The 16,750-nt window shown below is 42.0% G+C and overlaps 1 protein-coding gene across 4 annotated transcripts in view; it reads left to right on the top strand.

Moving 5' to 3' along the window:
- The window catches only part of nlgn1 (neuroligin 1), a 266,566-nt gene that overhangs the window by 59,235 nt on the left and 190,581 nt on the right, over positions 1 to 16,750 (top strand). The window contains exon 2 of one of the 4 annotated variants that reach the window (XM_034530668.1): positions 2,083 to 2,101. The exons of the other annotated variants lie outside the window; for them this stretch is intronic. Coding sequence (XP_034386559.1) covers positions 2,083 to 2,101 — 19 coding nt within the window. The remainder of the gene's footprint in view (positions 1 to 2,082; positions 2,102 to 16,750) is intronic. 4 annotated transcript variants of the gene reach the window in all.

The raw sequence follows: 16,750 nt of genomic DNA, 5'->3' as shown, positions 1-16,750 counted from the left end.
TTGTTATCTCTTTATCTTTACCTCTCTCGCAAATAAACATGGTGTGTGTGGGGATTTGATAGCTGAAAACAAGTCTGCAAAGTGAATGTAGAAGCAGTGACCTTCTATCTGCACTCCACCTTTTTTAGCTGACAGTACCTCCCTCTCATTTATTGTACATCTAATGCCACAAATGCACATTTGAAAGTGTTTATGTTTACTATTATCACGTTTAAGATACCAATGAAATGGATCCAAAATAAGGAATAGAAACCGACCGGCATTACGTGGGTTGTATATGAATTGCACTGCATTACTTTCCGTAGTACGAACCCTGAATGAGAACAGCCTGAGATTGTACTACCCAGCAGTACATTTAGGTCAAATTAGTTCCACTTTAAAATAAAATGAAATATTCTTCTGTCAATAATGGAACACGGAAATCACCTTTTCTGATACTTTAAGAACATGTTAATTATGGTTGAGAATCACGAGAATGCCCACGATATCATTTTATCAAGATACCCTTGTAACCCACAGTTGTGTTTTCTAAAAAAATTGCGAATGCTTTGCATACCCATAATATTACCAGATTATCTCCTCAACCACAAGGTCTATTTCAATAATTTTAATGGTGTAATATAAATAAACATCCACAGGCAGCAGTAACATACACTAAATAAACCAAAATATTGCTCTTTGCCCTCAAACCATCATAAAATATTGGCCCTTTTTCATAATTCTGTCATTATTCATTTTCATCTATGAATATTTGGTTTTGTCTGGCCTTTGTTGTTGAGTTGTGTCTTTGGAGCATGTGGAAATGGATTACTTAGTCTTGTAGACTGCGCTTTGCTGTTTAATTTGATATATGGCATCATTATATACGTTATTGATTCCTAAACACATGAACATGACCACATGAACGATATTTGGCCCTCCCTAGTTTGTCAATGTCTTTTTTATCTAATAAGATAAAGTTTTCATTCAGTTCATCTCATGTCAGTCCATTTGTAATAGGCTTTATAGCCTATTAACTAACTTATTTATTATCATCATCAAATATTTACTTTAAGTCATCAAAAGTGGTGATTTGCATATACATACACAAATCAAATGAATAGGAAATAAAAGATTGCATTTTTATTGATGAAAAATCCTGAACATTAGTCTTTTTAATTATGTATTATTGGCGGAATAAACCAAAGAGCTCACAATTCATCTCTTATATCTATTTAGAAAATGATGTAGAAACATCGTCATTATCAGACCAGCTTCCAGAAAGCATCAATAACTGAAAATAGATCATCAGTAAATCTTTTTTCACTTCATGATTACTGTGTAATTATTTTACAGGATTTCATTGTCATTTTGCATCCAAAATACTCCCTGATTACTGATTTTCTTTTCTTCTGAAACGTGCACGTGACTTCACTGCACACACTAACGCCACGTCTCAGTGCACGAATCAGGACACCCTACATGTCATAGCTTCTTCTATCATTATGGTTATGAAACTTACTGCCAAATTGGTTAATCCCTACATTTGTAAATGCAATATTACAAGTTTAAATCATAAAGCTCGACACTTGGCGAAAATATTGCGATGCTCTGCTGTACTGATTTTGTTATCCCCCACCCCTAATATTGATGCTGATAACTCTGTAGTCAAAAGTCCAACTGGTCAAAAGAAAATGTCAACATGTTTTTCAGATGTCATGTTAAAGGCTGTTTTACATATTGCAATGAATTCAAATGATCAAATTGTAGATATTGTCTTGATGATCTATGAATCAGCTTCAATACTAAATGCTAATGTTCAAGGCTCTTTCGTGGTAGGTCACAATTGACCACATTAGTCTGTATAATATTTGATAGAAAAAGAATGAGCTGCCAGATTCTTGTCTGTTCACTCTTTCTTTCAGCTGAACGGTGTTTTCCTCTTACGTTAGCATCCTCTTACGTTAGCATCCTCTTACGTTAGCATCCTCCTCCACTGCAACATTCTTCTTTTGCTGTTCCTCTGTTCTTGCCGAGATCGATGGTGATTCATCTTGCAGCGCTCGGGTTCAGCAGTTATTTGACTGGCGGATGAGGAGAGAGAGAGGGAGGACGAGTCGGGGTGAGGGCCACGACTTAATGACTTGACACGCTGTAATTGCAGTACTTACATGTTGGAGCAGCTTTGTTTGAATAATGATTGACTGGAATGTGATAAGTCTTCTACTTCTACAGGATTATATGTAATGTCACACCTCTGCATGCTCTATATGGACATCAACATAATCTGATAAGGGTCATTCCAATGAGGATATCAGAAATCTGATTCTGTCATTTGAAAACTGTCAGTGTGTGATGTCAATTTGGTGATACGTAAAATAGGTATTATATTTGTATTCATTATTTTTTACCTGCAGAAAATAATATTGATCATATTGCATTTTTTTTCTTTTCACAAACCGAGTGATAAAGGTCAGAATATGTGGATGAAAGCTCTGGAACTTTTATATTATGTCTTTTAGTCAGTAATTTGTTGATGTTTTTTGGACAGCAGGGGACAGTGTTTTATTCTTATTATCATAAGTTCACTGGCAGTGGAAATAAATCAGAAATAGAGTGAGTGGCTCTATTTTTCAATCCGGTGGACTCAACCTATAGTTGCAATTCCAGGGCGAATACCCAGTAATCTTCAAACACATTCTTTTTTCAAGTGTTATTCGATTGATTCGGGATTGTTGCCTGAAAGTGGCCGCGCTCATTGAGCCGAGGATCAGTTTAAAAAGGAGGAGGAGATCAATTAGCCGCGCCTTACTGCTGACGCTATTGGCTGACATCCAAACGGAGGGCATTGATCGTCTGTGGGCTGAGCTGTAGCGTTTTCTACCCAAACCATTGGGATGAACACCATCGACCATTAGTCACAGAGAGGTGAGCCAGTGGCCGTCAGGAGGGAGGAGGCTGGATTACACTGATTTATTGCTGCTGATGATTGCCTTGGATTAACTATCGGATCCATTCTTCTTGTGGCCCACCACGGACCAGCAGGGTCCTCGTTGGTGTCTTTTCATTGTCTCACGACAGACCGGTAAACTGGTAGAAACCCGCCTCACTCCGCCTTCAGGCAGCTGCTTGGGACATTTGACCTGGGCATAAATTTCTTGCCGTAAAAAAACCCAGAATACATGGAAGTAGATGAATGTCAACATACTCCTTGCAGCAACGTTGATGAACATGTATCTGATTCCGACACCCTGCATCCTATCTGTGGATCGTGCTGCGCCGCCAAGCCTTCGGTGCGTGTCTGAAGATAGATGAGCAGGATTTGTCATTCAGCCGGTGCACCTATAATTACACAGAGGAATTATTCCGGCTCACGAAAATTACCCACTGAATATTAAGCAGAATTGCGAACACTTGGATTCATTTCATTTCACACTTAACCAACAACTAATTGGGCGTGGAACACAGTTTTCTTTCTGAAGAAAGCATTGGCTTTGAACACATCACTCGAGATGAGATGTCCATGAGTGAGACCTGAAAAAGAGGTTAAACACCACAAGGCAGCTGCATCCATTGACGCTTATTGGGTCTTAACCTCTTGGGTCTTAACCTCTTCTCAGGACGCCGTGTACAGAGACCTCTCCCTCTTTCTCTCTTTGTTATACATCCCAGCATGTTAAACTGAGATATAACACACTGGAATGAGATATATTGTATTTAGCTTTAGGGAAGAAACACATTGTGGCAGGATTTGTCTCACTGGTCAACATCACAAAGAGTCTCCAGTGTTCCTGTTGGTGAAAACTGTTAGAGAGCACCGCCTCACAGCTCTTCTCTTTAGCCTTCAGTAGTCTGTAAACACTTCTGCCTGAATTCTCAAAGAAATGTGTGTTTGTGCAGTTGATTTACCATTTACCCACATTTTCCATGTGGATGCATCGTTGGCCGACGCTGACTGTTCAGGGAGGAGCGACCGTGTGATCACATCAAGTGCATACTCTCATATATATATATATATATATTCATAGCTATGATTTAACAGGGTACTAAGAACATTTCTACAAAAGACAAAATGTCTATAATTCATTATAAACACACGTATACTGTGATACAATCTGTTCATTATAGTTAAAAGCACCCATGTATACTGAACTCACCACATGCACCAAGTGATTAGGGGTTACACGTAGACATTGCCTTGAGTTAGGGAGTCACTAGGTCACAAAAGGTAGGAGCATAATGTTTCTACTGTTGCTATGGTTACCTCCGGGTTCAGTATACTTCATGTTGTATGGTGATTTATATTGGTGGTCGAACTGTTGACTGGAACATCTTTGAGATGTCCTGTTTGTTATATGGCTACAGTCTCAAGTCTAGTTCATCTAGTTTATCGTCACAAGTGCATTCAGTTACCAGTATGCGTGTATCTGGGTTTCAAGGCTTTACCAATTTGATGATTTATAATATTTTGTCCAACCCCATTGCCGTGTGTGTATTGCAGTGCTGTCGTACGAGACTGCATTGGATTCAAAGGTGGACCTAAACGTAAAATGTTGTCGTGCACATTTGTTAAGCTACTTGTAGAGTAATGCATCTTATTCCAACCACCCATCTTCTGCTGAAGCATACATTAACAAAAAGGAAACGATGAGCAGAGAACAATACATCAGCATTCAGTCCCCCAAACTGGCAGTGTAGAAAATAAAAGCAGCCGGAGTTAAAACAACACCTGGTTTTGTGTTGGTCCTGAATGCTTCTTGTCTTTCCGTCACAACATCTTCCTCTCTTTGACTTTATCAATTCTAAAGCTCTATCTCCTCTCCATCTCTGCCTGCCTCATTATCCCCCCCTCCTCTCTCCTAACCCTTCCTGTTTTAAAAATACAGAGAACGTGAGGAAGGAAAGGATGTAAAATGTTCCTCCAGGGTGTTTCCTGCTTTGCTTTGGTAATGTCTCCTGCTCCTGCTGTCAGGGAGTGAGTTTGGATTTTGTTTTTAATACTTTAAAGGATAAGGCTAATGCAATATTCAATAGTGTCAACAAACCCCTAACAAACAATGTGTTAGTTCGCCTGTTGCTCTCAGATCAAAGCTCATTGGTTCCTTATGAAAATGTAAATCTTTAAAACCGGGTCATGTATATTTTTAGAGGACACATTTGCAAAACCAGCTGGGCACTGATGTTTTGTAGCAAATGTCACTCCAACAGGAACACATTTCAGCTGCTAAGGGACTCATTTCTGCTTTTGGTATTTGGTAAATCCAGCAGCAGGACAGTGTATGTGGCAGTGTTTTTTTTGGGGGGGGGCGACACACTTAACAAAGTGTGCAGGTTTTGGCCCTGCAGTGTATTTTTCGGGGAGCCCCTCGATATGCAAAGTCAGAAACGTCTGGCCCATTTGACGAGATCCGGAGGCAGGCTGCAAGATGGTCTCTTTGCAGCCTGTTGCGGATGTTTTTCTTGACCTGCAAATCCGTTACCTGTATCAGTAACACACGGGGGCGTTTCTAGGATTCCAAGAAAGGGGGGGCTTAGCCCCAAGGGGCAATTTCTTCGGGGCCACGGATATCCGTTGTTTCAGTTCATAGATTGGTTCAATCAGAAAGAGTGTGCTTTTGCTCTGTAGCTTTGCTTTGATTGAGACATAATTTCAGGGTCATAGTGAAATTTGACAACACAAATATGAACTTTTCTGATCTTCACCTCTTTCCTGCAACCTATTTTTCGATGCTCTCTGTCCGCTGGTGGAAGGGGCTCTCAGTAGAGACGTACATTAGATAAATAACATAAGTTTAGTTTGTTTAATAAAAGAACAAGGCGTAGTAGACCTGTTTAACTCTCTAGGGGGGGCGGGGCACCCCCCTAATATAATGGTAGGGGAAACTCAAATATGGGGTATTGACTCAAAATAAATTACAGTGTGTGTGTTCATTATAACGACACAACATGCCATCCTGTGCAACTGTTTTCAATTGTTTGTGAAAAACAATGGTGCTCTAAGGCAGTGGTCCCCAACCCCCGGGCCGCGGACCGGTACCGGTCCATGGATCAATTGGTACCGGGCCGCACAAGAAATAATTAATAATTTCCGTTTTATTTATTATCAGAGTATGAACGATCTTTTATTTTGAAAAACCTTTTATTTTGAAAAATGACCGGATTCGCTAGTTTGCATCCCGGTCACTTTCGCGCCCAATTTTAACCCACAAGCTAGCAAAATGAGTAAGAAACAGACGTCTTTGGATATTTTTTTTGCAAAAGGGAAAAGGTCTAGTGAAGAGACAGAAGAAGAGCCTACGAGTTCAAAGAAAAAGAAAACTTTTACCAGACAATACCAGGAGACCTACTTAAAATATGGGTTTATCGCGGCAGGTGATTCCCATATTCCAAGCCCGCTGTGCATAATATGCGGCGACCGGCTTGCTAATGAGGCAATGAAGCCTTCAAAACTGCTTCGCCACTTGGAGACCAGGCACCCTGGATTGAAGTATTGGAGTATTTTGAAAGAAAAAAACAGGACAGAAGAAATTACTGAGTAAATGCGAATGCACTTAGAGCGTCATACTTAGTGGCTAACCGTATTGCTAAGGCTAAAAAGCCATTTACTATTGGTGAAGAATTGATCTTGCCCTCCACTAAAGACATTTGCCGTGAACTTCTAGGGGAGGCCGCTGTTAAAAAGATAGCACAGGTGCCTCTGTCGGCTAGTACCGTGACCCTGTTGCCATTTCCGACATCCTATCTGTGTGAAGCGGGGTTTTCTGCAGTGACAGCAACCAAAACAAAACAACGGAGTAGACTGGATATAAGCAACACACTTCGGGTGTCATTGTCTCCCATCACTCCCAGATGGGACCGTCTCTGTGTAGAAAAACAAGCGCAGGGCTCCCATTGATTTGGCATTATGGTGAGTAAAAATTTCCATGCACTTTATATTAGTTTTTGTGGTGTATCTGTATCTGTGCAGGCATGTAAAACGTACGCACGTAACTCTCAAAGGATCGGTGCACTAACGCGCCGCACCAGCACCAAAATTTGCCAAGCGTTAACCGGTCCGCGGTGATAAAAAGGTTGGGGACCACTGCTCTAAGGCACAGAATAACATCTATCAGGCTGTGGATGCACAAGCAATAGTTTATAGGATTGAAGGTTCCAGTAATTGTTCGTTTAAGTCTTTTCATAGGGAAGTCAGAAAGTCGACAGTAAGAAAAATATATAATATCATTAGACTGAACATTTATTTACTGAAGAAGGAGGCCTTTCGGGCCTGGCTGGCCCAGGGGTCTCCTGAGTTCGGGGAGGCCATGGAGAAGGACTTTCGGCCTCAAGGAAGTTCTGGCAAACCATCCGACGGCTCAGGAAGGGAAAGCAGGGTCTACCTCAGGCTGTTCTCAGCAGGGGGGGGAAGTGAGAGGGAAGCCTGGGTCGGCCTGCTGAACCTGCTGCCACCGCGACCCGACCCCGGATAAGCGGGTGATAATGGATGGATGGATGAACATTTAGGTATTTCTCTTCTGTATGAATGGGTGTAAATGGGTGATTGACATGTATTGTTAAAGCACTTTGAGTTGTCAGAAGACTAGAACAACACTATACAAGTACAGTTCATTTAACATTTTACAATTTAAGGTCAGGCATTGACTTTGAATGGTTAAGGTTGGGCATTGTCCTCCAATAGTTAACGTTAGGCATTGACCTCCAGTAGTTCAGGTTAGGCATTGACCTCCAATAGTAAAGGTTAGTCAATTACCTTGAATGGCCAAGGTTAGGCATTGACTTTGAATGGTCAAGATTGGGCATTATCCTCCAGTAGTTAATAATAATAATGTTCACTTTTATTGATCCCACGTTGGGCATTGTCCTCCAATAGTTAACGTTAGGCATTGACTTCCAGAAGTTCAGGTTAGGCATTGACCTCCAATAGAAAAGGTTATTCAAATACCTTGAATGGCTGAGGTTAGGGAATGACTTTAAATGGATAAAGTTAGGCAATGCGGTTGCATAGTCAAGGTGAGGCATTGACTTCAATAAGTTAAGGTCAAGATAGGTTGTTTTTGCAATTCTTGGATTACCATCTCAACTGACTTTTGAATTTTAAATATTTTGGGACCAAACATGTCAAACCCCTTCCACTGCCCTTGCTTTCCAATGTGAGGAACACTATTCCCCCCCACCCCCACACACCTCCATCCTGATTTAGAGAGCGAGAAAGAGCCGAGCATGGGATGGATTGATGAAATATTGATGAAAAGCTAAGCTTGTGATTTGTAGCATGGCATCAAAGGCAGGGAGGGAGGAGGGGAGGCAGAGAGGCAGAGACAGCAAACATACATAGATGCATTCAAACACACGCATATGATAACAAGAGATTGACAAAGTACGCATCACTGATATGTCTGATAACATCATTTTGCAGTATGGTAAGAAATCTCCTTGAAACCACTTCTGTAATGCTATCATAGAGATTTATCTCATTGATCTCACTAAATTATGATATACTGTATATTATACTGTTTTCTTTTTCTGTTTTTGTCATACCAAATCCTGTTGCCAAAGTGTGTTATATATATCATTTGATTATATTAGAATTACACTTATGCAATTCATTGTGCGGAATAAAGCCAGGCCAGTCTATACTTCAAATGGTGCATACTCAGATGTGAATAGTTGTTGGATATATTTCATATCATTGAAAAGGTAAAAGTTCCAAACAGCTTTTGCATTCCAGTAAGTGTTAGTGTCGAGCCAATACTCTGCAGTCTGTTGATCACTTGGACTCTTTTTATTGCTGTGATAAATTTCTACTCCCTCTTCATTACGTCCCTAGGCTTTCACTTGGAGTATTATTTAAAGTCGTATTAAAAGCATCATCTACCCAGTTGGATGAATAGCCACAGTGGAATACTTCTAGAGTTATCCTCAGTGTGACTTGAAGGGTTTCTCCCTCCCAACAGCAGCACTACTTGTCCTAACTAAAGTCTTTATCTCCATCCCACAGCAGCTACAAGGCTTTCCTATGCTGACCCATCCCACGGCAAAAGAACATAGACGATCTGTTTTTCCTATTGCATTTTTGTTCTTTGATATTCAAGCAGTAAACGTATGATACGATACACAAAGAGGACAAAGGGGAGAGCAGACATTCTAACAAATAGAAACTAAATGACTGAAGGAATATTCCATCCACACAATGACCATGCGTACATACATTTTTCAACCTGTGTTGTCTTGGACTTTGAAGAAAACTGTTCTTCTGCATGCCTCCAGGGCGAGCCGAGAATACACAAATTTAAAATTCTTTTGAGTAGCTGACCTGTGCAAGCCTGAGACTGTTTATGCAGAACTGTTTTAAATAGAAAGGCCTTTAGCCATGGGAGGTCATGAGCATACGCCTAGATAAGGGCACGTGATCCAGGTGTGGGTTGTGTGAGGGTTTTGATATAGTTTAGCTGTTATGACACACTGCTTTACCCATTTACTCCAGTTATCCAAGACCTTTCTATGTCTTTGGATTCTTCATTCACTGGAAGCTTGAGAGAAAAACTATGTTTTCTTCAACAATTCAAGCTAACACGGTGAGTACAAATGGTCCTTTTATGGGTACGGTATTTCTCGAAAGACTGAAACCTCGGTTAAACTCCCACGTGAACATGTACACAGACAGCTGTGGATACCACAGGCGTGCAGGAGTTCTGTTTTAAATACAGTCTTCTTGGAGAACGCCTGTTCCACACCTGTGCAATAGATCACTATGCTACCCTTTCTTAAGTGGTGGCAGCACGGATTTGCCTGGACAAGACCACGCGGTCACAAAAACACAGAGCCAAAGCGTACACCCTGTGATGACAAGCAGACCCTCACATACTCAGACTCTCGTTGATCGCATAGGTTCTTGCTGAAAGACCAAGACCTTAGCGTACAGTACAGGATGAGAGTCCACTGCATGGATAGAAACGTCTGTCACCAATTTAAAAAGAGCCAAAGGATCCACGGCAGCATCAGGACAAAGTACACGCTCATCGCTCTTCTCTTTCAACCACCCTGTCTTTTATCCTTCTTTTTCCACCCCTTCACTTCTTTTATTCGAGCCAAATGCTAATGCAGCCAGAAGGCTCTTTGAAATTGAAATGATGTGAAAATAGAATTGCATTGACGAATGAGCTGCGTTTGCTGGTCCCGTCGGGGCCCTTTGAACGCGCCTCTCCCCCGGCGAGGAGGCCCCGTTCTGGGCCTCCGTCTCTTCAGCGCTCCCCTCCCTTTTCACGTCAGCTGGAAAGCTCCCAAAGGAGCAGAGATCAAGCTGAAGCTGATTGGGATGGAGTTGGTTTCAGACATGCGCACACACACATGGATATGTGTATACCTACGTATGTAGGCACATCTGCAGTACCCTCACAACTAACTCAATGACATGCACAGGTTTCCTCATGCACACATCTTTGAAGTTCACATGAACACAGATGCATTAAGGAGGAAATCTGCAAACACACACACACACACACACACATATACACAGGCACACTGTGATGTTCAATCCCAAGCATAAATGCACAGTTTTGAAAGCACATGCAATCAGAATCACGAGTAGCAGTAATGTCAGAATGGGTAATATGAATATGCGTGAATGGGTGAATAATGACAAGTAGTGTGAAAGTGATCTGAGTACAGGTCCATTACCATTACTAGCTTTCAAAGAAATGTCAGATTGCACCAGCATATGATTTCGTCACAACAATCATCAACCTTAAGCGTCTGTTTAAAACATGGCTGTAGTCTCCTTCTTCCATAGGTTTCTGATGAGCCGTTGTGAAGCTCAAAGTGGGCCCCAGTACGGTTATAGTGAACGGGGATATAGAGACCAAAACAGGTTTTTTTACCAGGCTGTAAACACGTTTATTTGTGTTGTAACGTTGGCCATTTTAACATGAAGGTCAGTTGGGGATTGACTCACTATCCATTCAATGAACTTCATTTCTGAGCCTTGGAAGTTGGCGTTATGAGACACTCTAGATAGTGAGAAAGTCCATTCAGGGAGTAGGTCTTGTTCAATGGTAAAACATATACAGACTTTCACCCACAACACCGCTGTTTGTGTCCTGTGTGAAAAGTCAAGATATTTTTCCCTACATTTTGTTTGGTAAATTAAATCAGTTAAGCACGTGACCTAAGCGTGTACAACACAGTATTAGTGTACATACTGTAGTGTACTTATTGTAACAGAAATACCTATTTGAACCCAAATGACAATCTGTTCCTCAACCTAACAAATTACTTACGTTGCCAAAACCGAACCAAGTAACCCTAAAAAAAGTGGACGTTTGTTTTGAACAAAAAAGCACTGCACGTCAGCTCTCACAGCGTCTATTGACTGTCTCATTTCAATGTCCTGGAGCACCACCGACGGCTCTGTGGATGAGGGGAGTGGACACTTGCTCATGCACAGCGGTCTCGACCGGTTTCCGGGAACCTGCCGGCGTCAGAGAGAAAAGGCCGAAACACCTTCTGAGGGACACAGAGACAAACACACATCCACTAAAGACAGACACTCCGGAGAGAAGGAGTTTGGTAAGCCGATAGATGGAGAAAGAAGGACACAGAGAGAGAGACGTGAGAAAAAGAAGACACGGGTCGCCCCGAAACATGGGTTGAAATGACAACCCTTGAGACGACAGCAGTCCCAGCCCTAATCCCCCTGAATCTGCTCTCTGACACAAAGCACACTGCAGCATTCCACTCTCAACACACAAAAGGAATACATGAGAGCGTCTCTCAGAGCCGCAGTCATGATTAATGAATGCTACAGTGTTGCGCAAGAGGAAGAGTAAATAGCATCAGTCTTCCGTTAAGCATCTCAACAGAGAGATGCCTGCTGTAATTGCATGCGTGTGAGAGTCCGGACACCTCACCGGGTCGTCTGATTGAAGGCTGAGCACATGTTTACTTCCACAGTGAGCTCACGGTTTCTCATTCGGCACAACGGAAACAAGCCGCAGTTGGCACCTCACCCGGCTCATCACTATTTCATCCTTTATTCGTGACTGTTGGTCCCTTTTTTTTTAGAATCCGTGACTTTGAGCAAAGAAAGGAGTGACTTTCCTCACCTGAATAATAACAGCGTTTGTTTGTCCATTCACATGCTTTAAGTGCACCTGGCAGTGTCAAGTCACAACTCTGTGGTTGGTTTGCTGTGTCGAAGCAAAGCAGACATAATTAGCCTTTATTTAGTTACTAAGTGCTGGTAGTTTATTTAGTTTAGTTATATGTCATCTCACAAGGTTATCACAAGCCATATTCACTCTCGTGTCGTAGTGTTGTTGAAGGAGGAAGTCAGGCGACGTAGTATGAAGAGCACTAAAAGTCTTACTTAACTTACGTACTGAAGCCGCATGCATAAGTCATGTAACAAACATACTTATTTGAACCCAAACCATTATCTTCTCCTTTACGTAACCGAGTAGTTTTGTTTTAATTCACCACACTGGCGTTCAGGAAGTCATCTTCAAGTGAGCCATTCTGAGAGGACGTGTCGTTAATCAGAGTGAAACACGAGACACTACACAGTAACTATCCCCTTGATATCACCGTTCACAAAGGCCAAAAGGTCAAAAGGTCATGGTTTTGGCTGAATGGTTTTGTGGCACTGGATCAGAGAAGGCTCACATAGTGTGAAGCGTTTCGGTCATGGAAGGGAAATAAGGGAGAGGCATTTGGAACTATTTGGAACTTTATTACGGGGCTGCTTTGCATCAAATAAACAAATGCATGATATTGACACTGAACCTGCCAAACAAGGGGACATGTGTATTCTGTTCAGCGTCTCACGGGAGTGAGTGAGTGAGTGAATGAGAGTGAGCGACGGGGGCCAGATTGGATTAGAAGAAGGAGGTGAGTCACATAAAGTGACAGAGGGAGTAAGACAGACAGAGAGAGAGAAGGGAAGAAGAGAGTGCTATGTGTATGTGTGAGCATGTGAATATAAGATGATGTGGGGAAGATTACGCCTCCTTGTGTGTGTGTGTGTGTGTGAGTGTGTGTGCTCCTGTGTTCCCCTTGCCCACACGCTGACGCCTGTCAACTCGAGGAAACTTCAAGCGTTTTCTGTCTTTAAAAAAAAGAAAAAGAGAGGAGAAAAAAAAAGACTTCACAACTTCACAGTGAGCGGCTGCATATGAAACTGACTTGGCTCTCCCTTCGGTCTCCGTGCTGCTGCAAGCCTCCGGCAGCGCTCGCTGGCCCGCTGCCCGGTATGGAAATACCCCTCAGCCTTAATGGACATTTCATTTAATAATCAGTGATTGATCCCTGCAGGTAATGATGTATAAGCAGGACGATTCAGGGGATGAAGAATATTCTCAGTCAATAGTTGGAAGCGTTGCCCTACGGAAAGACGGGCAACGGCGTTGCCAATAGAAGCATGTCTCCTTAACTCTCCACTTGTCAATATGGCATCTCTTTATTTGCCAGTGGCAATTAGCGCCACGGAGTCATGTTGTTGAGTTAGAGTCACATCAACCTCACAGAGCTAATTAGACACACTTGACCTTTTTCTGAGCGAGGCTAATTTTAGATACGGAGATGAGGCTGAAGCGAGGGGGTCTGCCATGTTTTCATGTCACAGACCCCTGGATGGACACAATCCTTGAGTGCATCTCTCTCTCTCTTCAACAATCAAGTGAAATGAATTTAGCAGTGCGTGCATGCCTAATGAATGCGAGTCCTATTATGTTTGCGCTACAGTGGCGAGCCGGTTCCGGACTGAGAGCCGCGTGGAGCCAGTCCCTCAATCTGAGATCCGCTTTGAATTTGGAATTCAGCGTCTTGAAGAGTTTCCGGCCGTGTTTTAAAAAAAAAATCCCCTCACTGTGTTGAGGTTGAGTGTGCCTTGTGTCAGTGAACTGGTGGAGTAAATAATTCAACAGCAGACTGGAGACCTATCTTCATCCTAATGAGCTCCTCACCATCACAGTCCTCATTGAAGTGTTCACCTCCTCAGGTCCAGAGCATCTCCAATCACACACACACACACACACACACACACACCGTCAAATGTTTGAAAGCCAACCATGTTTGTGACATTTAGTGACATTTAATATTTATGAACATGTGCTGTTTCTATTTGTGGCAGTCACGCTGAGTAGAATTTACATTTGCGTTATCCAAGTGTGACACATATTGGTGCATCTGCTTTACACTGAGCGTGATAGTATGCATCAGTGCGTCATGAAAATGTATGACTGTGTGTGTGTGTGTGTGTTTCTTCTAAATAAACAATAATATTCTATTAGTTGTCTTATCAGAAACATTATGCTGCCTCAATAAACACATTTCTATATTGAACATCCGCAAAATGTTTCTGATGCAGCCAATGTTGTTAAAGCAGCATGCTCATGTTCATAAACAATCAGCAAAATGATGAAGATTGAATACTTGCAACATGCTCAATGTTGCGCTTATTTTGGCAACTAAACCAGGATTAAATTAAACATTGAAGTCAATGCTGAAACCGGCTACTTTCCAAATAGTCAAATTGAATGGTTTGAATGTAAATATTAGTCTAAAATATGAGTTTATATACATATCTTTAGTAACTTACAATCAGAGCAGGGAGGTCGGTCCCCATGAATGTTCTACTGTTTGATCTTTCTGTCATGTTGTACTGGAGATGGAGACAAGAACGGAAAGAGAGAAAGCTTTGACAGCATTAAATGAGCTGGGATTCATCCCATTGCAGCCGCATGCACGTGGCTGTCCCGCTAATTGTTTTTGTCACCGTGACGCCCAGGGCTTCCTTTTTATGATCTCCTTTACGTCATGTACACACAGCGGGGGAACGCAGTTTGGAAGACGCAGATCTTTCACTAAAATGTGGCTTCTGGCTGTCATGGTAGCTCAGCAGGCCAAGGCACATGCAATGTGTGTGTGTGTGTGTGTGTGTGTGTGTGTGTGCGTGTGTGTGTGTGTGCGTGTTCTCAATCTCATCCCATTTTGCCCGTGTAGCTCCAGAATGTCTATTCAAGGTAACAGAATATGAAAATAATGATTTTAACAGAAATAAAAGTGGTATTTTAATGGAGCACGATAGATAGAGTTGTTTCTTCAGGGGATTGGATGGAAGATGACGGCCACCACAGGACACTTTTAGCACTTTCGCTTCATCTTTTGTTTCATTTTTTTAATTAAATTCAATAACATGGAGACTAATGACATAACTGCACCAACCAACACAGAGCACTATTTTATTTCATAGGTTTCTGTTGTCTTGGAAAAATGAGGCAAAATCAGATCGTAATTGATTGTTGTATTAGCACACAATAAAAATGTACTTGTTCAAAGTGATTACAAATATTTCCAATGCGGTAAGATCATTAATTTGAGGTTTTCTAAATTTAAGGGAAATTGTAAAATGATGATTTAGCGAATCCAAAGTCTTTAAGCCAAGCATTTGCCTCCTGGTCTGTTAAATAATAATAATAATAATAATGCATTTTATTTGTAAGGCACTTTTCATTCAAAAGAATCTGTGACCAATCCTTTTAGTCTTTGGAGAGAGCAAACTTCAATGATCTGGTCCATTGTTGACTCCTCACCACAAGCACACAGTGGGCTCGGCCCCACCAATGGAGACTGGTCCAGAAGTTGGATCAGGGAGCCATGGGAGAGGTGTGTTTAGCTGAGTATCTACGTGGTGTGCATAGGGTGACCTGAGTAAGTAAAGACCAGTGTTAGGTGGGCAGTGGAGGGGCTGCTGCCCCCTATTTTGAGCCTGAAAGCTACCAAATCAGGTTGTTTCTGGACCTCGCCTTTGCTATCATCCCTTCTGAGATGCCCCTTAGAGGAAAAGGACCGATCCTGTCAAGGGTCACTCCCAGATAGGTTGCGTTGAAGGCGTGCTTCAGCTCAAGTTTGCTCAGTTGGATGTTCCGTTCTTTGGCGGCATTTGCATTGCAAAGGCTTGGTTTGAGACAGCAGGTTTTGCAGTATTGGTATCATCCAGTTTTGAGCACCTACTATTGTGAAATCATAAATCAAAAGCTGGTGCTTGGGTTGCCAGGCAGATGTTGCCATCGAAGTATTCATTTGCGTGATGTAGTTTTGGATAAGTCGATTGTGTGAAGGTTCAACAGGGACAAGAACTGATCCTGGTGGAAGCCTGTTGGTCTGTGTTCCCTGTCCAAGGTGGGCCGTGGCTGGTTGGCAGAGTTTTAATGACATTATGATCCAAAGAATAAAATATATTGCTGGATTGAAAAGACGACAAAGGTGGTAACAAAAGAAACGTAATTTATTAAAAAAGGCAACATGGACTACCAAGATGTCAGGATGCTACAGCATGTCTCTGTGGCGGTGCACGTGGAAGCATGTGATTGTGCTGCTTGTGCGACGGCCTCCTCTGCATGTCTTCACTGAAGCAGAATTAAAGGGAATTTAGATTTGGTTTGAAATGTGTGATAATCCGTGAGATGTTCACTTCACTGCCTTGAGATTCCAGTAAAGGCACTAAAATGTCAGCCTCATGAGTACAGTAAAATGTTAGGCTCAGATATGAACATACCTTTGTAGTGCAAAGCACGCTGTATCCCATAATGCAATGCAGACAAACTGAAGCATTTCCTTCTCCGCATCATTGAAAGTTCAAGAGAAGCTGCAATCTAAACACGGTTAGAGCTTCAAATCCAAATAAATCTAACACATTCTACTAATGGAGCCGTTTCCTCATGCGACGTTACACAAACATATTTTCTGCCGAGGCTTGCCTCAAAGCCTGCAGTCA

This window comes from Cyclopterus lumpus, chromosome 4 (assembly GCF_009769545.1).
Source record: "Cyclopterus lumpus isolate fCycLum1 chromosome 4, fCycLum1.pri, whole genome shotgun sequence".
Taxonomy (NCBI): Eukaryota; Metazoa; Chordata; class Actinopteri; order Perciformes; family Cyclopteridae; genus Cyclopterus; species Cyclopterus lumpus.
Note: the sequence above shows the minus strand (reverse complement) of the source record. Positions and strands in the feature narration are given on the sequence as shown.